The sequence below is a fragment of the Myotis davidii genome, unplaced genomic scaffold (assembly GCF_000327345.1).
Source record: "Myotis davidii unplaced genomic scaffold, ASM32734v1 scaffold478, whole genome shotgun sequence".
Lineage (NCBI taxonomy): Eukaryota > Metazoa > Chordata > Mammalia > Chiroptera > Vespertilionidae > Myotis > Myotis davidii.
The window spans coordinates 112,412-133,630 of NW_006289570.1; the positions used below are offsets into that span (position 1 = coordinate 112,412).

The 21,219-nt window shown below is 49.6% G+C and overlaps 1 protein-coding gene across 2 annotated transcripts in view; it reads left to right on the top strand.

Moving 5' to 3' along the window:
• The window catches only part of KCTD10 (potassium channel tetramerization domain containing 10), a 24,700-nt gene extending 3,515 nt beyond the window's left edge, over nucleotides 1-21,185 (top strand). Inside the window, exons 2-7 of one of the 2 annotated variants that reach the window (XM_006762020.2) lie at nucleotides 2,849-3,062; nucleotides 13,557-13,726; nucleotides 16,311-16,400; nucleotides 16,712-16,764; nucleotides 17,612-17,807; nucleotides 18,572-21,185. In XM_006762020.2, the coding sequence (XP_006762083.2) occupies nucleotides 2,849-3,062; nucleotides 13,557-13,726; nucleotides 16,311-16,400; nucleotides 16,712-16,764; nucleotides 17,612-17,807; nucleotides 18,572-18,766 (918 nt within the window). In that variant the 3' untranslated portion in view covers nucleotides 18,767-21,185. The remainder of the gene's footprint in view (nucleotides 1-2,848; nucleotides 3,063-13,556; nucleotides 13,727-16,310; nucleotides 16,401-16,711; nucleotides 16,765-17,611; nucleotides 17,808-18,571) is intronic. The other variant, XM_015562843.1, reaches the window with a different exon arrangement.
• Nucleotides 21,186-21,219: the final 34 nt, after the last annotated feature.

Sequence of the window (21,219 nt, forward strand, 5' to 3'; positions counted from 1 at the left end):
TAAATGGCAAGGCTGGCGGCTGCAATTCAGGTCAGGTCTGCCTTCCAAACCGCAGCCCATGGCCACGCGTCCCCTCCCGTCTTCTCAGAGCTTGTTTGTATTTTCTAAAGAAGGGGCCCTCCTTTTTCAGTTTATATGTCATAGCTCTGCACGTGCTGAGAATGGCCATTGATAAAGCCATGGGCTCGGGCCCAGGCAGGACCTGCCCACGACCTTCGTTTGCTCCGTCACCAACTCACCTTGGGAGGTGACTGAGCTGTGGGTCGTGGTATCCGGGCTCACAGAATGGAAATCGCCGTAGCTGTGTCCCGGCATCGCTTGGATTTTATTTAAGTGGTTGTGGGTGGTGGTAGAAATGAAACTGGTGGTGTCTTCTGGGAGGGAGGAGCCACAAAGGTTCTCTCTCATTGGAGAGGGGGGGCGACACAGATGCAGCTGTTGACCAAAACTCATCAAGTCACACTTAAAATATGCTTTATTGTATGCGAATTATTTTTTACAAGGTATTGGAGAGCATAAGTACATAAAGTAGATTGTATAAGTCTAGATCTGAAAAGGGTGCTTTAAAAGTATTTTCATTTTGGAACAATTTCCTTAACTAACACTCCCCCACCCCCAATAAAAAACCCACACTGTAAGCCTTCCCCCCTCCACTGCCACCGAATCTTGAACGTTTTTTAGGAACTCTTTATTCACACAAGCCGCTTCTATCCCATGTAGATTTCTGGGGACCCCGGGGAGAGGGAGGGGATGGTTGGTGGTAACTGTTACTGTCCGGTCTCTGAGGACTGACTTCAAAGGAAAGCTAGAAGGAAGGGGCCAGCACTGCCTCTCGGCCTCTTTCCTTTGATGTTTGGCATCTGGCCACAGAGACCCCAGGTGAGCTAAGCCCAAGCTTTTGAGAACGTGCCGCCTTGAGACATTTTTACTGTTGCTTGAGGAAACACTTGTGTTTCCAGAGGCCGCTCTCCCTCCGTGCCACTCTGCAAGCTCTGACGGGAGCCTCCCAGGGCGTGAGTTCCAGACCACCCTTTTGGAGGGACAGTTGAAAGGACTGGCCATTGTCTCTCTCTTACTGTTCGAAGGCTGGTGGCCACCTATCAGTTCCTTATTTCAATGAAAAACATAACATTTGTGTTTTAAAAATTGTAAGCTCATGATGAGAGATCTGTAAAAGAAAGGCAGGCCTGACCAGTTTCGCTTAGTGGTTAGGGCTTTGGCCCATGGACCAAAGAGTAAAGGTTCGATTCCCGGTCAAGGGCACTTGCCTCCATTGCAGGTTCTCCAGCCCAGGTAGGGATGCATGTGGGAGGCAACCAGTTGATGTCTCTCTTGCTCTCTTTGATGTTTCTCTCCCTCTCCCTTCTCCCTTCCACTCTCTTTAGAAATCAATGGGAAAAATATCCTCGGGTGAGGATTTTTTTTTTTATAAAAAAGAAAGGCATAAAGAATTTAAAACACAACTCTTTCAGTATCAGGGTATTTGTAAAGCTTTGTGTCATCAGTTCCTTCTAGCAATAGCACTAGTAGCACACCTGTAGTTGAAGTTATGTCCTTGATGCATCGAGGGAAAACTCTGGGGCATCCCAGAGGATTTGGGCGTGCCTTGAAGGGTTTGGGGGAGGATTCGGAGGAGTGGGGCTTTGCCCTGGGTTGGATGCTGTCGGGAAGCCGGGCTGATTCTGTGATTGGGCCTCTGTAACTCCTATTTTGAAGGCGGGAAGAATGGAATGGGGCTGAAACTCGAGTTGATAGAAAGGCAGCAGGATATTGGCCAGGACAAGGGGACGTTTGGTCATGTTTGTGTTTTGGACAGTGGTCTTGTGTTTGTGTTCAGGCACATACGGAGTGGTCTTATTTATGTCCTTGATCTATCCATGGCCTTGTCCGAGGCCGTGTGCTGTGGGATTGTTCATGTTCGGAGGGAACACCAAGGCCCAGAAGGGGTGTCAGGCCAGGTCCTGTTGGGGCCACTTCCTCGGTGCTGTTCCCCATATTTAGTAAATACTCAGGCATCTTCTCCAGCTATAGAATCCTACCTATTCATTCAAGAAATGTTTCCTTTGAGTACACATGTGCCAGGTACCAGTCTCCTTTCCTGCGCCTGCTGAAATCTGGACACCACCTTCATTTATTTCTCTGATACGTACATGAGAGCTGGCAGTGTTACAGAGACTATCAGATCGTGCTGTTTTGGGCAGCGTAGTACAGGAAGTCTATAATAGTTTTGCAGTAACTTGCTTCCAAGAGTTCGTATGTCTGTTTAGTCCTCAGAAACACTTTTTTTTTTCTATAGGAAGTATTAGGAGTGGTAGTTGGGATCCTACTCACCTTCATAAAAACTCATTTCACCTGTAATTCAGCTGAGAGGTGGCACTGGCGGCTGTCTGGTGTGAATGGCGATAAGAGAGACCTGGGCAGTGCCTCAGGCTGCAGCCAGTGTGTTTGTTTAGTGGGCAGAAAGGAAGTCCTCATAACACAAGAGTTTGTGGCAGAGTTGTACCTACCGGGTCAGCAGGTGAGGCCAGTGTATGAGGTCATCTGGTTGGAGCTGGGGGCAGATTGGGGAATACCTGCGTCTTGCCAGGGGGAAGCCAGTACCCCAACTCCCACCAGCTGTTGCCCTGCTGGCCAAGTTGGCCTCTGATTTTAAGAGAAGCCAGAAATCCAGATTTTTCTGTGAACGCCTGAGCTGTCAACATTGAGAGTGAAGTTTGTTTTAAATGCAGAATACACTGTGACTAAGCAGAACACATCTGGAGGCCAGATGCAGCCCGGTGGCTTTCAGAAAGAAGTAAACCAGACCCTCTGCCCTGACCCTGGTGACCTTGTGTCTTCTTTCTGGCAGGAAGAGATGTCAGGAGAAAGTGTGGTGAGCTCAGCGGTGCCAGCGGCTGCTACCCGCACCACTTCCTTCAAGGGCACGAGTCCCAGCTCCAAGTATGTGAAGCTGAACGTGGGCGGCGCCCTCTACTACACCACCATGCAGACGCTGACCAAGCAGGACACCATGCTGAAGGCCATGTTCAGCGGGCGGATGGAAGTGCTCACCGACAGTGAAGGTAAGCCAGCCTCAAGGCGCCGGGGACGTGCTAGTGGTTGAGGGCTTCCTTTTAGCTCAGAAAACCCCAGGAAATGTCGCACAGCTGCAGGTCGCACGGTGTGCTCAGTGTTCTCATGGTGTGCAGGGGACCCCTGAGGAGGAATAACAGGGAGACTGACCACCTAGTCTGGGGGTGTGGTCAAGGAGGGCTTTCCAGAGGAAGTGGCATTTCAGCTGAGACCTCAAAACGAGGAGGAGTCAGCTGGACAGGGACTCACAGTCTCGACCTGTTGATTTGCTGTGTGAAGTTGTCGATTCGCTGTATGACTTTGAGAAACCCGCTCCAGGCCTCCGCTCTGTGAAATGGAGGCTGGACTAGCTACCCTAGTTGGTTCCCTTCCTGTTCTCGCAGCAATGGGTCTCTGACTTCAGAGAGAAGCTCCAGTGTGAGTCATGAGCATTTTCTCTGGACACTTGTCCTCCTGGGATGGGGTCATGGCAGAGTTCACAGACCGAGTTGGAGGGAAGCCTAGAAAAGCAGAACTGAGTCACTGCTCCCCACTTCGTCGTTGGGGATCCTAGTCAGGGTGGCTCAGAATTGAATCACAGCTCCCCATGTAGAAGCTGGTGATGTCTCACTTCCCTCAGCTGGTGTAATGGGCACCGTGATCCCCACCTCGTGGGGCTGTCCGCTCGTAGTAAATATTCAATGTACATATGTTCATTCGGTACTTTTTCTTTCTTGTGGAAAAGGCAAAGAACTACTTAAAGTCTTCTTACCATAACTACTCCTGCCTTCCTGGAACGTCAGAGAGCACCTGACAAAGGGGAAGGTCCTTACCTGGCTGGGTTTAGGGAGCAGGTCGCATGAGGTTTAACAATGGCCCCATCCTACATTCCTTGGCCTGAGATTGCTTGAGACTAGGCCAGACCACAGCCTGGCTTGCCCCAGCTCACCTGTCTCAGGCTGCCTCTGTGCTGATGCCCTGCCTTTCCAGGGGCAGTGGTTTCCGAGAGGGTGGGTGAGTTGTGACTCAGGAGGTGGGATTGGGGGTCCTTGGCTGGGTGTGCACAGTGCTTTCTGTGATCCTAAGAGGGCTAAGCTCACGCGGGCTGTCACTGGTTGGGTGTTTCCCTCTGTGCCCTGGAGAGGGCGAGGCTGCAGCTCCGTCCCTGGGCTTCCCGTGACCTTGGCTTTCCAGAGCTGCCTGTGTCTTACTCAAAATAAACGTGAGCTTTGTACGAGAGGGAGATCTCCTCGCCGTGCCACACCCAGCGTTGCCCAGGGTATTTGTGGAAATCAAGACAATGGCACCCGAGCTGCAGGAGGAAACAGACCTTATCGGAGAGCCCAGGATTGTTGTGGCTTTTCTTCCGCCCTACCCAGTCTCCGGTGGGGCTCAGGAAAAGCTCCCAGGCGCTTCCAGAGCAAAGAGGAAGCCTCGTCTCCTGGGAAGGCCTCCCCTTGGTGGCCTAACGCTTGTCCCAAAAGAGACAGCGTCCTCGAGCTCACCTGTCCCGGACCTGGGAGAGGCAGCAGGGCACCTGCCGCGGCTTCTAGAGAGCTGCTACAGGATGTCCTTCCCCCTCGCTTTCCGGGAAGCCCAGCATCTCCCGGAAGCAGTGCTGCCTCTGACACTCCATCCTCGGCTGTTTCCATTTCCCTAACACCCGGCAGCCTTCAGACCCCCTTGCAAAGCTCACACAAAGTGGCCTTGTGTGGGTGTTGTTTCATTTATGCCGCACCTTAACCTTCGAGGGACGGGTGCTGTACTGTTGTTACAGTTGGAAGAGTGAGAGATCCACATCTCATGGGAAATGCTTTCTCAAAAGCTACTGAACCCAGGCCTTGCTGGCTCTTATCAGCTGCTCTCTGTGGCTTCGTGTGGTCCCAACGCCCCGTCCAGGTCGCCTCAGTGTGGCAGCCTCAGGGTTCAGCCGCTGGCTTCGTGCTGAAGCCCGTGGTGCCCTGTGAGCTGGGCTGTCCGGCTGGATGTCTGCTCTTCCATCCTGCGCTGTGCCAGGCAGAGTCCTGTTGGTGAGTGCACTGCACCGCCCGACCCATGGCCTCAGGGCCAGGCTCTGAAGGCCCGGAGCAGTGTGTGTAGCTGTTGCTGGAAATCTCTAAAGGATGCCTGAGGGACTGGCTGCCCTGGGAAGGGACCTGGAGTCCAGGGTGGGCAGACTCTCATGGGCTCCGTGCCCTTCAGCCTATTTTAGTTTTGCACCACCACGTGCATGTAATTCCTAAACCAAGAACCTGGGCACTGGAGTGAGATGGGCCTGGGTTTGGGTCCTGCCAACAGCCATAGCTAACATGGTGGCATGATTTCTGGGTCTTGAGCATAGTGCTCACTTAGACTATTGCTGTTCTATGGTCATGTGACAGTGGGTGAGTGACTTTCTCTGAGCCTGCTTCCTCCTTTCCAAGTCTCGAAGGTAGTGCTCTTCAGAGTTGTTATGGGGTTTAAATGAGGAGATTAGGGAGCACTTGATCAAGTGCCTCTCATATGGAGAGACTCCACAAATGGAAGTGTCCATTGTGGCTCTGCCTGGGGTGGGGTGGGCAGAGTGCTGTAAGGAACTCTGGAGAAGCCTGCCTTAGTGTGGCTAACCGACCTCCTGCCTCAAGGTCTTTACATGGTGACTACAATTTTCTTCCGTCTGCCTGGTTGATTCATACTTACTCTTTTTTATAAAATATATTTTTTTAAATACATATATATATTATTGATTTCAGAGAAGGGAGAGGGAGAGATAGATAGAAACATCAATGATGAGAGAGAGTCATTGATCAGCTGCCTCCTGCATGCCCCCTACTGGGCATGTGCCGTTACCAGGAATCGAATCTTGATCTAGTTCATGGGCTGATGCTCAACCACTGAGCCACACTGGTCTGGCAGTACCATGCTGTTTGGATTACTATAGCTTTGTAGTATAATTTGTTATCAGGTAGCCTGATACCTCCAGCTTTGTTCTTCTTTCTCAATATTGCTGTAGCTGTTTGGGGTCCTGTGTGGTTTCATATAAACTTTTGGATTATTTGTTCTAGTTCTATGGAAAACACCATTGGTATTTTGCTAGGAATTGCACTGAATCTATAGAATGCTTTGGTCAATATGGACATTTTAACTATGTTAATTCTTCCTATCCATGAGCACGGTATATGCTTCCATTTATTTGTATCTTCAGTTTCTTTTTTCAGTGTCTTATAATTTTTTGAGTACAGGTCCTTTACCTCCTTGGTAAAATTTACTCCTGGGTATTCTATTTTTTTTTAATGCAATTGTAAGGGGGATTGTTTTCTTAGTTTCCCTTTCTTATAGTTCTTTATTGGTGTATAAAATATAGCAAATTTCTAAATATTTATTGTGTAACTTGCTACTTTACTGAATTTTATCAATTCCAGTAGTTTTTTTAAATAGGGTTCTCTATATACAGTATTATGATATTTGCAGATAATGACAGTTTTACTTCTTTCAAATTTTGATACCGTTCATGTCTTCTTGTCTGGTTGCTGTGGCTAGGACTTCCAGTACTATGTTGAGTACAAGTGAAAGCAGTCATCCCTGCCTTGTTCCTGATCTTACGGGAAGTGCGCTTTTACTGTTTCCCCTTTGGATTTTATCAAATGCCTTCTCTGCATCTATTGATATGATCATGTGATTTTTAGCCTTCATTTTGTTTATGTGGTGTGTCACGTTACTTGATATGTGGCTATTGGACCAACCTTGCATCCCAAGAATAAATCCCAGTTAATCATGGTGTATGATCTTTTTAGTGTATTGCTGGATCTGGTTTGCTAATATTTTGTTGAGGATTTTTATGTTCATGAGGAATATGGCTTATAATTTTTTTTCTGATTTCAGAGAGAAAGGGAGAGGGAGATAGAGATAGAAACATCAATGATGAGAGAGAATCATTGATCGGCTGCCTCCTGCATGCTCCCTACTGGGGATTGAGCCTGTAAACCAAGCATGTGCCCTTGACTGGAATTGAACCCGGGACCTTCCAGTCCGCAAGACGACTCTCTATCCACTGAACCAAACCAGCTAAGGCTGTTGAGGATTTTTGCATCTGTGTTCATCAGGAATATTGGCCTAAAACTTTCTTGCTTTGTAGTGAGCTTATCTGGTTTTGGAATCAGGATAATGCAGGCCTCCTAAAATGATCTTGGGAGCCTTCCCTCCTGATTGTTTGGAATAGTTGGAGAAGAATAGGTGTTAGTTCTTTGAGAGTTTGGTAAAATTCACTGGTGAAGCCATCCAGTCCAGGACTTGTCTGTTGGCAGCGTTTTAATTACTGCTTCAATTTCATTGGTTGTAATTGCTCTGCTCCGATTTTGTTTCTTCTTGACTCCGTTTTGGAAGAGTGTATGTTTCTAGGAATTTATCCATTTCTTCCTGATTATCCAATTTGTTGGCATATAGTTCATAATATTTTCTTATAATTCTTTGTATTTCTGTGGTGTCAGTTGTTACATCTCTTTCATTTCTGATTTTATGTGTGTCCTCTGTTTTTCTTGATGAGTCTGGTTAAAGGTTTATCAACCTTATTTATCTTTTCAAAGAACCACCTCTTGGTTTCATTGACCTTTTATATTGGTTCTAGACTCTATTTTGTTTATTTCCGCTCTGATCTTTCTTATCTCCTTCCTTCCCTCCCTGTGGCTTTGTTTGTTCTTTTTCTAGTCCCTTTAAGTATAAGGTAAGGTTGTTTATTTGAGATTTTTCTTATTTCTTGAGGTAGGTCTGTATTGCTATGAATTTCTTTTTTAGGACTGCTTTTGCTGTGTTCCACAGCTTTTGGGTTGTTGTGTTTTCATTTTCATTTGTCTCAAGGTACCTTTTGATTTCTTTCCTTGATATCATTGCTAACCCATTCCTTGTTTAGTAACATGTTATTTAGCCTCCATATATTTGTGTGTTCTCAGTTCTTTTCTTGAACTTGATTTTCTATTTTTATACCGTTATGGTCAGAGAAAACGCTTGCTATGATTTCAGTCTTCTTAAATTTACTGTGACTTGTTTTCTGGCCTAACATGTGGTCTCTAGAAAATGTCCCATGTGCACTTGAAAAGAATGTATATTCTGCAGCTTTGGAGTGAAATGCTCTGGGAATATCAATTCCGTCAATGTGGTCTAATGTGCCATTTAAGGCCTCTGTTTCCTTGTTGATTTTCTGTCTGTAAAATCTACCCATGGATGTCAGTGGGGTGTTAAAGTCCCCACTATGACTGTATTACTACTGATTTCTCCCTTTGTGTCGATCAGTATTTACTTTACATATTTAGGTGCACCTGCATTGGGTGTGTACAGGTTTACAAGGGCAATATCCTCTTGTAGGATTGATCCTGTTACTGTTTATTCAGTGTGCTTCTTTGTCTCTTATTAGAGCCTTCGTTTTAAAGTTGCTGTTTTGTCTGATACAAGAATTGCTGTCCCGGCTTTTTTTGTTTGTTTCCATTGGCACGAAATATCTTTTCCATCCCTGTACTTTTCAGAGTGTATCTTTTGATCTGAAGTGGGTGTCCTGTAGACACATATACATGGGTCTTGTTTTCTTACCCATTTAGCTACCCTGTGTCTTTTGATTAGAGCATTTAATCTATTTACATTTAAGGTGATTATTGATAGGTACATATTTATTGCCATTTTATGATTTATATATTTATGTTCCTCTTTATTTTTCTTAAAGAAATCTCTTTAACATTTCTTGTAATGCTGGTTAGGTGGTGATAAACTCCTTCAGTTATTTTCTTATCTTGGAAGTGCTTTTTTTTCTCCTTCAATCCTATATAATAAAAGGCTAATATGCAAATTGTCCCCTCAACTGGGAGTTCAACTGGGTGTTTGACCAGGGGGCGGGGCCGGCTGGCCAACCACCTGCTGCCCCTTGCCCCAGCCAACCCTGCCCTCCAGCCCCAATCGGCCGGCAGGCCGGCCAGCCAAACCCCACCCGAGCATGAATTTGTGCACCAGGCCTCTAGTTTTAAATAATAGCCTTGCTGGGTAGAGTAGTCTTGATTGTAGGTCCTTGCTTTTCATATTTCATGTCAGTCCCTTCTGTCCTTCAATTCATATTCTGTTGATGGTTATTTAGATTGTTTCTAGTGTCCACCATTAGGAACATTATCATTCTTCAACACTCTCCCTGGCATGTGTGAGTTTCTCTAGGCCAGTGCTTCCCAGCCTTTGCCACATCAAGGGACACCCAGAAAATCATATTTTTACTTGGGTAAATGAAGGGGCTCTGACCTCCCCAGGCCCTACCCAGCTGCCTCTGGGGCTGCAGCAGTAAGGTCTTAAACACAGTTGGGAGCTCTGTCCTAGAGGTCATTCCCAGGGGTGGCATTGGGGGTAGCAGCATCTTCAGCTCCATTTGATGTGAACAGTTGTGTCAGGTTACACTCCCCTCAGAGGTCTGAAGTTTTGCCGACACTGGACACTGTCACACTTACTAATTATTTCCAATTTGGTGACTATGCTGTGGTACTCTGTTGTTTTAGTTAACATTTCCTAATTTCTAGTGGGTTGAGCATCTTTCTATGTTTGTTTGTGTTTCATCGTATGGCTGCCTGATTGCATCTTACACATTTTCCCATTTTCCTTTTTGCTTTGTAGAAATAAGTGTGCATTCTGGATTTTATACCTTTATGGTTTTATTTTATATAAACATAACATAAATCTGACTCTTACAGGTTTTTAAATGGTGAGTTTTGGTGCCTCAGTTTTTATGTGTTTTCTTTTTTTTCTTTTTTCCACTTTGCTCTCCTATCTACCTCCGTGGTATTCCACCAGGGATGATTGGATCCCTTGGGGACATTTGTCCAGAGATATTTCTGGTTGTCACAATTTGGGGGTGAGAGTGCTACTAGTGGGTAGGGGCCAGGGGTGTTGGTGAGGACCCTATGATGTGCAGGACAGTCCCTCCATAACAGAGGTATCCAACCCCAAATGTAGTGCTGAGGCTTAGAAATCCTGCCCTAGAGATTGATTTGGAACGAGGACAAGAATCTGAATTTGTAACAAGTACCTCGGGTGACTTACGATCAGGTAAGTTAGGTCCAAGCAAGCTCCCTGTAGGAAGTGGGGGAGGAAAAGGAGAGGGAAGCACATGGGATGCTGGTGGGACTGGGAGCGGGGAGCCTACCTCCAAGGTACCTGAAAGCCACACAGACTCCCTCCTGGGGGTGGACCGCCGCCTCTGGGTGCTGCTTCGTTCTCAGGCACGATGATGAAATGTACAAAGGGCTTGTCATCAGAGGCCTAACCTGAATGCTGGCAATAGACTCGGCTTTGTGCTGTGTGCTCCCCAGGCGTTCCCTTATCGTACCTTTATGCCAGCCGTGGGAGGCACCATTCTTAGGAGAGGAAACTGCTGGACGCAGAGGTCAAGTGGAACACTAACGTCACCCAGCAAGTACGCAGACCTGCGTTTCCAGCACAGGCCCACGCTCCTAACCCTGTGCTGTGCTGCCTGTCACACCATCCCAGAGCCTGGGCCTCGCTGCCCGTTCACCTCCCAGCCTCGTCCAAGGGCCTGGGCTGCCCCGCTGTGCACGGCTTCCCCACCCGGCCCCGTGCTCTGTGGCAGCAGGAAAGACGCCCACAGCTTGACTTTTGCTTTTCTACGTGCAAGGCTGATTCAAAGGGACAGCCCTGCTTTGAAAGCAACTAAAATACTTTAAACTCAGAACGCTAATTGAAACCTCATGGGGAATGTGCCTGGCTCCTTTGCCCTTATTTGTCCAAAGTATGATTCCTTCGCCACAAGCATTTCCTGACGGCATTCTTGAGCTGGAGCCCAGTGTGACGGTCCGCCCATTCGCTCATGGAAACTGCGCCAGTCCGTAGTAATTGAAATCACTTGATTGATTTTAAGGGCCCTCGCGCTTTCCAAGCGGCTGAGTTGTCCGTGTATCAAAGACAGAATGGGACGTTTTCTTCCCGGAGCAGCTGGGCTGAGGTGGTTGTCGTTTCTTTCAAAGACTGAGGTTCTACTTGTCTCACCCTCACCAGCCTTCTCAGTTCCCCTGCAAGTAGTTTTCCTAAGTTTCTTCTTGTTGTTGTTGTCTAGTTCTACCTCCCCAATTTGGGAGTGTCACTGAACCCTCTGAGCCTCTGGGTTCATCTGTGGGAAGATAACACTGTCTTTCCTTACCTTGTCAGCTTGTTGGAAGAACAACACTAGCTCCAGGGTAGCATAGAGGTTGTTATAAGCTGGTGGCCCACAGGCCCAGTGCGGCCGGCAGATGCATTTGGTTGCCCTTCAGTGCATTAATGACAGGCTTTTAAAAAAACTAGTTTACCAGTCTTTAAAAATCAGATTTCACAAAAATCTGCATTTTTGGCTTTGCCTGAAACACAGCTCTGGACCCACCTTTCTGCCTGGCCACTCTTAGCTGGAACTGGGAGAGCCCGCCCTCCTTCCCCAACACCCCACGGGGCAGCGCACTGCTCTCTGGTCTCTCTGGTCAGCCATCAGCACAGCCCACCTGCACCCATTTATCCTGCCTGCTCCAGGCCCCCTCAGGCACCTGAGCTACATAACAGACACTAAGTCCAAACTCTATATCTCGATTGTAGAATTGGGTCATGTCCAGCAGACACTGTCAGGGTCACGGGTATCCTCTCTTCCTGGAAGCCAGGGTGGGACTCCAGCTGCACCTTTGCATTGTGTCTGCCATGTTCTTCCCACTTAGGAAACCACAGCTGTGTGGAAATACCAGTGGAAAGTTCTAGAGAGATGAGATTAGACCAAAGGCCCAGGAAGTGTGGGCTGAGGAATTCCAGGAGGAGAGCATGGAAATGGCCTTCTTATCAGCTCTCCTGGTGCTTGTTGCAAAGGTTACCTACTGGTCTGCTGCAACCAGGAGAGGGCTTTGGGCAGGGCTGGGTTTGCGGGACACCTACTGGTCTGCTGCAACCAGGGGAGGGCTTTGGGCAGGGCTGGGTTTGCGGGACACGGGTGGGGAGGTGAGCAGACATGTGACTCTGGATGTGAAAAAGGTGCATTCGTTGCTCTTGGCTTTTGTTGGCCTCTGCCACTGGTCCAGGGCCTGGGGGTCTGAGCCGGGCACAGTGGTGTGAGGAGTGGAAATGTGGGCCCCTTTTCCTGAACCGTGAGCAAAGAAAGGGCGGGGGGCATAAGGTTACTGGTTTCTGTCTAAACCTTCCAGCTGCCTCATGCATTGGCGTTTCTCACCTGTAACGAGGGGGACAGGCGACCTGGGGAAGCTCTTTGCCTGGGGCTGCCCTGCTGGTCGGGAAGGCCAGACTGTCTGGCTTCTTTCTAGTTTTACATTTTCTACCCAGACACACATGGTCTTTGTTCCAGTCCTGTTTCCCCTTCCAAATTCCACTGCCCAGGACATTTTCATTTCAGTAGAGTACTTTTGCAAACCCATGGCATCTCTAGGGGAGGAATAGCAGGCTAGCGCTGAGGCTGCAGAAGGCACTGAGGAGTGGAAGGGCTTGTCTTCCTGGCCTGGCCCAGGGGTGGGGAACGTCCGGCCTGCGGGCCATATCAGACCCAAGAAATCATTTGGTCTGGCCCTGCCAAGGCATGAGGGGTGAATTAATTAAATGTTTGACCAAATATAGCAGCCTAATTTTTAAGTTGTTAATTTTGTATGGCCCGCAAAAGATGCTATAAATATCCAAATGGCCCTTGGCAGAAAAAGGTTCCCCACCCTACCTTTCCACTAAGAATGTTTCACTGTCCTGGTTCTGGGCAGCAGGGATTGTTCCATATTTGATATGGAAAAATACCCCCTTCCCCACGTTAGCCTGCATTGCTTAAGGGCAGCTCTGTTTCTCTGACCACTGTCTCCTTCACCATTTTATCTCCAGTTCATCGCTGTCACTAACCAGTAAGTGTGTGGGGGTAGTTAGGGATGGATTTTCCTATGGTGATGCTGGTGCTAGAGTCACTCTCAGAAACCACAGGCCCAGGTCCATTCCTGATCAGGGCACATGCTTGGCATATGGGCTCAATCCCCAGTAGGGGGCGTGCAGGAGGCAGCCAATCAATGATGTTCCTCTCTCATCGATGTTCCTATCTCTCTCTCTCTCTCTCTAAAAATCAACAAAAACATACATTTTTAAAAAAAGAAAGAGGGAGTAGATATTTTCACTCCATGGGCCTTTCCGTATTGTTGGGGTCATTTGGACACATTTTATCCAAGTGTGGCGTCTAGGCCCGTCTGGAGATGTTCTTGTGTAAGGGGTTTTGAGGGAATTTAAAGAAACGTGCTTTTAGACGTCAGGGCCCCTGGCATCCAAGAGCCTGAGGCCAGGTGAGTCCCGTGTGGTGGTTCCCCGCCAGCCGGGTCTGGAGGCTGTGACTGCGCTCTAGCCAGGGCCTGGTCAGCCTTTTGCTGGTGACTCTCTCTGTGGTCCTGCCCTCCCAGGAGGCAGAAGGAGCCAGGAGACACCCCAGTTCTCCTCAGGGCCCCACAGAGAGGCGTGCCGTGTAATGAGCCCTTCCCTTCCTCCTTCTCCCGCTGCAGGCTGGATCCTCATTGACCGCTGTGGGAAGCACTTTGGTACGATACTCAACTACCTTCGTGACGGGGCAGTGCCCTTGCCGGAGAGCCGCCGGGAGATCGAGGAGCTGCTGGCAGAAGCCAAGTACTACCTGGTCCAGGGCCTGGTGGAAGAGTGCCAGGCAGCCCTGCAAGTAGGCATCACCCTTCCTTCCCATCAGGGGCGAGGCCCAGACCCACCTGCCTTGCTCTGCAAAATGGGGTACTTCCTGCTGCCCTGCCCTCTGTGAGGGTTAGTGAGTTAGCCTGGAGCCGCTCCCCGTGGGTCAGAGCGACCCATGAGGCTTCTCTGTAATGTTCAGGCCGCCTAACGACTTCCTGGCTTATTCCGCCTCCACGGTGTTGGATCCTCTCACCTGTCCATCGAAACCCTTTAGTGCTGAGCCTGGGTCTAATACTTCATCAGGTTTCTGGGCCCATTAGGACTTACTCTCACCCATGAGTCTCGCTGGGAGCCTAGCATAATCTCTGCAGACACAGACCCCCCCTCCCTCCTCAACTGGACCTGGGGCAGGGACATCAGGGTCCAGTCTAGTGACAGCAACATTTCTATGAAACCACAAAGCTTCCACACATAGCCGGTGGCCATTCACGTCAGACAAAGCTCCCACATGGCAGTCAGAAGAGCCCCTTTGGTGGTCACAGGAACTGGATCTGTGTACGGGAATCCCTTATTTGGGCCTCTCCCAAGCCACATGTCTGTCTGGCCCCCACTGGACCAGTACCCATCATGCCTAGCTCCTCAGGAACTGTTTCCACACACCGCCTCTACCCCCAGAGTCTGTAACTCTAAGTGTCGTAGCCTTTACTTTAGTATTTTTATTTCATTTTTATGTTTTTTAAAGTAATACACATACATCATTTAAGAAGTCACTTAGTTTTGCAAGGTTGGTGTAAAAAATACCACCAAATGCTTTCTCTCCCGCACATCCTCTCCCCGCCCCCCACCCACAGGCAGCCTCTTTTAATTCTTTCAATAGTTATTTATTTTCGTATTTCTTATACTGCTATTTATTGGCATTTCAGTTTTCAGTATTATTTACAAGATTACTATAGAAAATTCAGATTTAGCTCATGCACTACCATCATCCCCAGCCACTGCCAAACTTAGACATATTTCTCCTCCTGTTCTCCCAATGTAGGTTGTCACAGTTTTGGTAAATCGGTATTCAGAGCGTGCATTGGGATGTCGGTATTGTTAACATTGGGCCACAGAGTGTACAATGACCGTTTCCTTTCTCGTGTAGCTTTTCAGTTTGCCAGTCTGGTGATTGCTGCACCGTTTGTTTGCTTGGTTTTCTGAGCCCATCTCCCTAACTCAGCCCTAAATTCTCAGGAAGGTCAGTCTCCTGCTGGCAGGTGCAGACACCGCAGTGCCTCTGATTCATCTTTGTCTTGGAGACATGCCCTTTGGGTTCCTTTCTGTGGTTTCCACTGCTCTGAGGTTAAACTTCCAAGACTGACCTCCGCCCAGTTTCTATTACGTTTATCTTCCTGTTCTACTTTCTCAGGGGTTTGTTTTTTGTTTTGCTTTTCAGTTTTATCTTTTCAGCCCTTTCGTTGAATGTTTTACTTCTGCTGTCACATTTCTAACCTCAAAGGCCTTTTCTTGCTCTCCGATGCTCTTGTTTATGTAGCAGCTGGTCTTGTTTCATAGGATGAAAATCTGCTCTCGTCTGTCTGATGATGCCGGTATTGGAGGTTTTCTTTCTGCTGCCTTCATCGTCTGACTCCTTCCCTTACTTTTTCTCTCTTTGTTTGGTCTCATGTTTGAGAGGCTTTGCACTTACAATCGGATGATCCTTGGCCTGTTGAAATTTAAGAGGAGGCTCTGAAAAGCGGTGTGACTGTGGGGGTCCTTGTTATCCAGTCGGCTTCAGTGGTGAAGGATGGGCTGGCTTTCCCAGCGAGAACCCCCGTGTCAGATCTATCAGCCTCTTCTTGGGCAGCTCAGTTCCTGGTGGGGGAATCATCCTCTCTTGCCGAGGGAATAAGCCCGACTGGCTGCCGTCTGGGATCTGAGGAGGAGAAGGGCCCGGGGGCTGGGGGAGCCTCACCATTTAGTCCCTCTGTTTCAGAATAGCAACTCAGTCCTGTACACAGCACTCCAGGAACATGGACATTCTTTGCCGGGCTGGGGAAGGGGCTCTGCCACCTGGCAGGCGAGCCTCCCCTCTTGCCCTGTGCCCATCCGCCTTGAGAGCTGTTCTTTGAAAATCTCCAGGATCCTTTCCCATCTGCTGTCTTAGGTTCCGGCTTCCTCCTTGCTTATCACTCATCTGTGATCTGTTCTCCAGCCTCAGAGTGTTTATGTCTTCTGTCTGCTGGCTTCACGTCTCATTCTTTTTTTCTTACGGGCTTATAGTTTTCTTTATTCTTCTGCAGTCATTGCCATGGGGTTTGGGAGCTTTGATGCAGTCATGTGTCATCTACCATGTTCAGGGTTTATGTTTGAGTGGCTCCCTGGGCTGTGGGAATGTGTCATCATTCTTAGTGTTTACTGAGCACCTGGCATATAACAGCCACCAGATAGCAGACTTGTTGGAGAACTCGACTCCTGGTCGTGCCCCCATCCTAACTCACTGATAGTAAGAATCCTCCTCTCTTCCCACCGTGACTGCCCATCTGCCCTCGCCAGAGCCTGCCTTTGCCCGCGGGCCAGCTTACCCAACCCAGTGCAGGGCAGGCCTCCTCGGCTGAAAGCACGTTTCGTTCCAGCAGAACAAAGATGCTTATGAGCCTTTCTGCAAAGTTCCTGTTATCACCTCATCCAAAGAAGAACAGAAACTTATAGCGACTTCAAACAAGGTATGTTGGAGGCCCCGTGGCACTCTTCTTGCCATCAGAGATGATAGCGGTTCTTCTGAACACGTTTTGAGATGAGAACTTGTGTAACTGCCTGAGGAAGACCGAGAAGGGGTTAAGAATGGGAACCTGTGGCTCATCCCGTGTTCCCTGCCATTGGGACACACAGTCTCCTTCTCGAGCCCGGCCCAGCCTGCAGGCTATGCTGTCTGCCTCTTTGGCCTGGTGGCAGGGCCAGCCTTACGGGAAGCCAGTGGTCTATGGCATCTGCACTCCAAGTAACCCTCTTCTTCCTTTCTTAAATCATCCCGCAGCCAGCCGTGAAGTTACTCTACAACAGAAGTAACAACAAATACTCATATACCAGGTAAGGCGCCAGCCAGAAAAGACTTCTGTACTTCTGTGCTCGCTAGGAAAGCCTCCACTCACACCAGCCGGCCCGGCTCCTCTTGTTCCCTCCAGATGAGGGGGCCCTGCACCTCGAGGAAGCCAGACAGGTAGATGGCAAGAAAGGGAGAGGCTAGAGAGGAGATAAAATTCACATGTACCGTAAATTCACCCTTTTAAAGTATGTAATTCAGTAGTTTTTAGTATATTTACAGGTTGTGCAGCCGTCACCTAATTTTTGAACGTTTTCATCATCTCCAAAAGAAACCCGGTATCCGTTAGCAGTCGCTCCTCGTTTCCCCACCAGCAATATCTCCAGGTTTCTAGAATGCCTGGTGGCTCTTGGGAACTTGTGACTCTAAATCAGGAACTTGAGGGACCTTAGGGGGACCTGATGCAGTTACCAAGACCCGTAATCTGAACAGGATAGAGCGCCGCCTCGGCAGTTCTGTCCTGACGCTCCTGTGCCCGCCGGGCTGTCCTCCGTGCCCACCGGGTGCCAGTACCCGCAGGCCCGTGCTCCACCTCTGGCAGTGGCACACAGCGTAGCAGCCTCCCTAGCACACTGGTTAGGAGCTCAGGCTGAGCGGCTGGAGCTATCTTTTTTGAGGCCTTGGCTCTGCCATTCATTCGTTTTTTACCTCAAGTAATCACCCGCTTTCTCAGGCCCTCTCTTTCCTTCTCTGAGCAGTGGGGACTGGTGCCTTTCTCGTGGGTTATTGTGAGGCCGAAACGGGGTAGCGGGGATAATGGGCCCCGCGTGTGGACACTGCCGGTGGCGGGGTTATCACCCGCTTGTGGTCACCTTACCAAATGCTCTTTTGCAGCAATTCTGACGACAATATGTTGAAAAACATTGAACTCTTCGATAAGCTCTCTCTGCGCTTTAACGGACGGGTCCTTTTCATAAAGGATGTCATCGGGGACGAAATCTGCTGCTGGTCCTTTTATGGGCAGGGCCGGAAGATTGCTGAGGTCTGTTGTACCTCCATCGTCTATGCCACTGAGAAGAAGCAGACCAAGGTGAGGGCTTGGCGCGGACGGTTCTGCGTGGCTCACCTGGCGTGTGTACTTGCACAGCTGTCATTGTCCTTTGGGCCCCGCTAAGGTGCGGACGCAGGTCCTAGAGAATCCCAATGGCGCTCCTTTTGTGCCACCCAGCATGTAGGGGCAGCCTCACTGCACCTCAGTTCCTTTGCCCTTAGTGTTGACTCACATACCCCGCTACCCGTGTGTGGCCCGCTGCCAGCACTGCCTCCTGCTTCAGTGACCTGACGCTGCCTGTCCGCTTCCTGGTCCTCCCCACAGCACGCTTCCCACCAGCACGGCCCCACCCGTCCCGGTCATCAGAGCAACAGGGCTGCCTTCAAGCTCCTGACGTTGGCTTTCTGTCTACTCGCTGCCATCTGTCCGTCCTCCTCTGACCCACTGACCTAGAGCAGCCCTCCACCCTCACGGGGCCACTCGGCTTCCTTAGCTCCTACCCTGTTGACTTCCTCCCGAGCACGTGACCCCCTCACTGATCTGGACTCTGAGGATCTAGTTTTATATCATCCGCTCCAAACCAGTGTACTTACCCTCTCCCTCTGTCTCTGCGCCGTTCGCAAAGCTAATGCATGCTGCGGGCGCTGTTACGGGCCTGTGCCCCATCAGGCCTTCTGTTCCCTTGCTCTCCTTGGGTTTAAATGCAATCCCAGGGGCTGATTAGCCTGAAAGTCTGGGTGGCGGTGGCGGCGGCGGGCCGTGTGTGATGCTCGCTCACCTGCCGGTGTTTCGTGGGGATGCAGGTGGAGTTCCCCGAGGCCCGGATTTATGAAGAGACCCTGAATATTCTGCTGTATGAGGCCCAGGACGGCCGTGGACCTGACAATGCGCTCCTGGAGGCCACAGGTGGGGCGGCCGGGCGCTCCCACCACCTGGACGAAGACGAGGAGCGGGAGCGCGAGCGCATCGAGCGTGTGCGGCGGATCCACATCAAGTGACCTGACGACCGTGCCCACCTCCACCAGTGAGCAGGCAAGCGGACCCAAGCTCTCCCCCCTCCTCCCCACTCTGCACTGATCCCATGCGGGCTCCCAGGCACCTTCCACTTCCCCTGGAGTCTGGAGACACTTCTGTAACAAGCCAGATGATTTTGATATTTCTCGACAAGGTGAATTGATTTGTACCAGGTGAATGCTCCCGTGTTGTTGACAAGCTGTGTCCAAGGGCTCTACTTTCTGTGAGAACCTGCAAGGCCCGCTGGGTTCTCAAAGGAAAAGTGTGAATGCGTACGAAGCGTATGTGAGGACTTTCGTTTGCAGTATTTATTTTTGTGGATGTTGACTACCTGTTGGAGCTTCTTGGATGGCGTTGCCTTTGGGGTTCAGTGTGACAGCTCTGAGGGATCCTGCAGCTGGTGGCCACCAGGGGTGTCTTCAGGCTCCGTTGTCTCTCATCCTCCCGCCCACCCAGCACACTGGCTGGTGCCTGCACGCTTCCCAGACGGCTTTGCTAGAAGTCCACTCTGCAGCAGGACTTCATGCCCAGAGCGTGTTGGTAAATAACTGCGGCTTGTGGCAGTGGAGGCGAGACCTGGTGAGCTTCATGTAGCTCTGGGTGCCTGATCTGTTTAGGGGCAAGACTTGCTACCTTGGCTGGTCTGTGGTCTGGTGGGCCCCACACCTCTGGCTAGGGCAGAGCTGTGCTGGTAGTGAGTGCTCGCCCTTGCTGCCTCGCTGCTTTCCAGGAAGGCCATCTGGCCTGGTTGTGGGCACAGCTCACAGACCGAGGGATCCATTCCTTCCCCCTTAAGCTGGGCTTACTGCCGCAGTAGGTGCCCTGCCCTTTGCTTAGAAACTCAGTGTGACCCCAGCCTGGCATCCATGCGGGACCAGCAGCCTCAGGGCAGCTTGCCTGCTGTAAACGTAGCCATCACCTGGAGACCCCTTGGGTGTCTTTGCCTCTGATTTTGACATGTATGGAGTGGCTGTCAGTAAGAGATGTGCAGATCGTTTGGGTCCGGTTAGTGTTCATGGTGTTCAGGGGACGTGTGTGACTGACGGGGGTGTGTGCATGTAGGGGATGGGCGTTCTCTGTACCTACCTCCCTGTCTCCTCTGCGCCTTTCAGGGACAGAGTGAGATGTGACTAGTACCGGTGGTTGAGACTAGACTAGGTAGAGTAGTTACAAGGTGATAGGAATGTGTGTAAGGTAGTGGGTGGTTTTTGTCCACTTTTCAAGGGAAACGTTACCGTTTTATACCAAAGGTATTAATATGGGCAGCCTCTGATACAATGTAGTCCAAAAAAACGAGTTTATATTTTGAAATGGTTTTTACAGCTTCGACTTTGTACGCACTGCCCTACTGCGACAGTTGTACGCCTTCCTTTTGTATCCAGCAGCGAAGCCTCCAATAAACCTTTAAACAATGGTGACAACCCCAAAATCAAGGACTGGGTAGATGCTTTTTAAACTGTGTGGTTACCTTCGCATGAGGCCGTTCGGATTCTATTAAGTGCTAAGGAAAGGGGGGCTGAAAAAATGTTTCTTAAATGTTTTATACCGTTCCAGTTCCAGCAGCAACCCTGCCGTTCGGGTTGAACTTTTCTAGAAAGTTAAAGTGAATGTCAGTTCTGTTGTTTCCTGTAGGAATGGAAAAGCCATCGAATACATTGTTTTTAAATGTTTACACGAAGAGTACTTTGGGGAACAAGTGATTTGTTCGGGCTTCTCCACCTGATGACCTAATGTTTCTGGCCGTCTCTGTCTCTCTCCTTTCACTGCTCCCCTGTGATATGAGAGGTCCCTACGACATTCCAGGTGAATGCTGCTGCATGGCCCTGAGCTGACAGAGGGCCTTGGCTGGCCCAGCGGTTATCCAGTATATTCTACAAGGACCTAATTTTTCTTATGCTGGCATTGGGGCAAACAAGTCAGTATTTACGCTTAAGAACCATCCAAGTAAAACACGGGCCTAAGATCTGGTAAAGAGTAAAGTTTTATTACATTGTAATAGCTTACAGTGAAAGGTGAACAGCTTTTGGTCCCTTGTAATCAAGTTGTTTTTTCAACTGCGCCACCTGATGGTGGTACAGAAGCCTGTGCCCGAGATGGCCCCTGACAGAGCCCCTTCTGTCGCCCTCCTGCAGCGGCTTAGCAGGTTGGTCGCTGGGCAGGTCCCAGCCCTCCGCTTACTAATAGGTGTGTGTACCTCCCAGCAGCTATTCAGGGCCCACGTGGGAACACGCAGCCCGACTCTTGGATTGGGTGCTCTCTACACATCTGTGTGTCCTTAAGCTTTCTGTTTCTCTGTGCTATGGAAAAAGATGCTGTAAGCTTTAGAAGTCGTCACTGTATGTTGTGCAAGCATTTGTGGACATCATGTACAATAAAAGTTATATATATAATGCTTCTACGTAAGCCAGTTTTCTGGGTCTTTTCAGAAACCCCAACA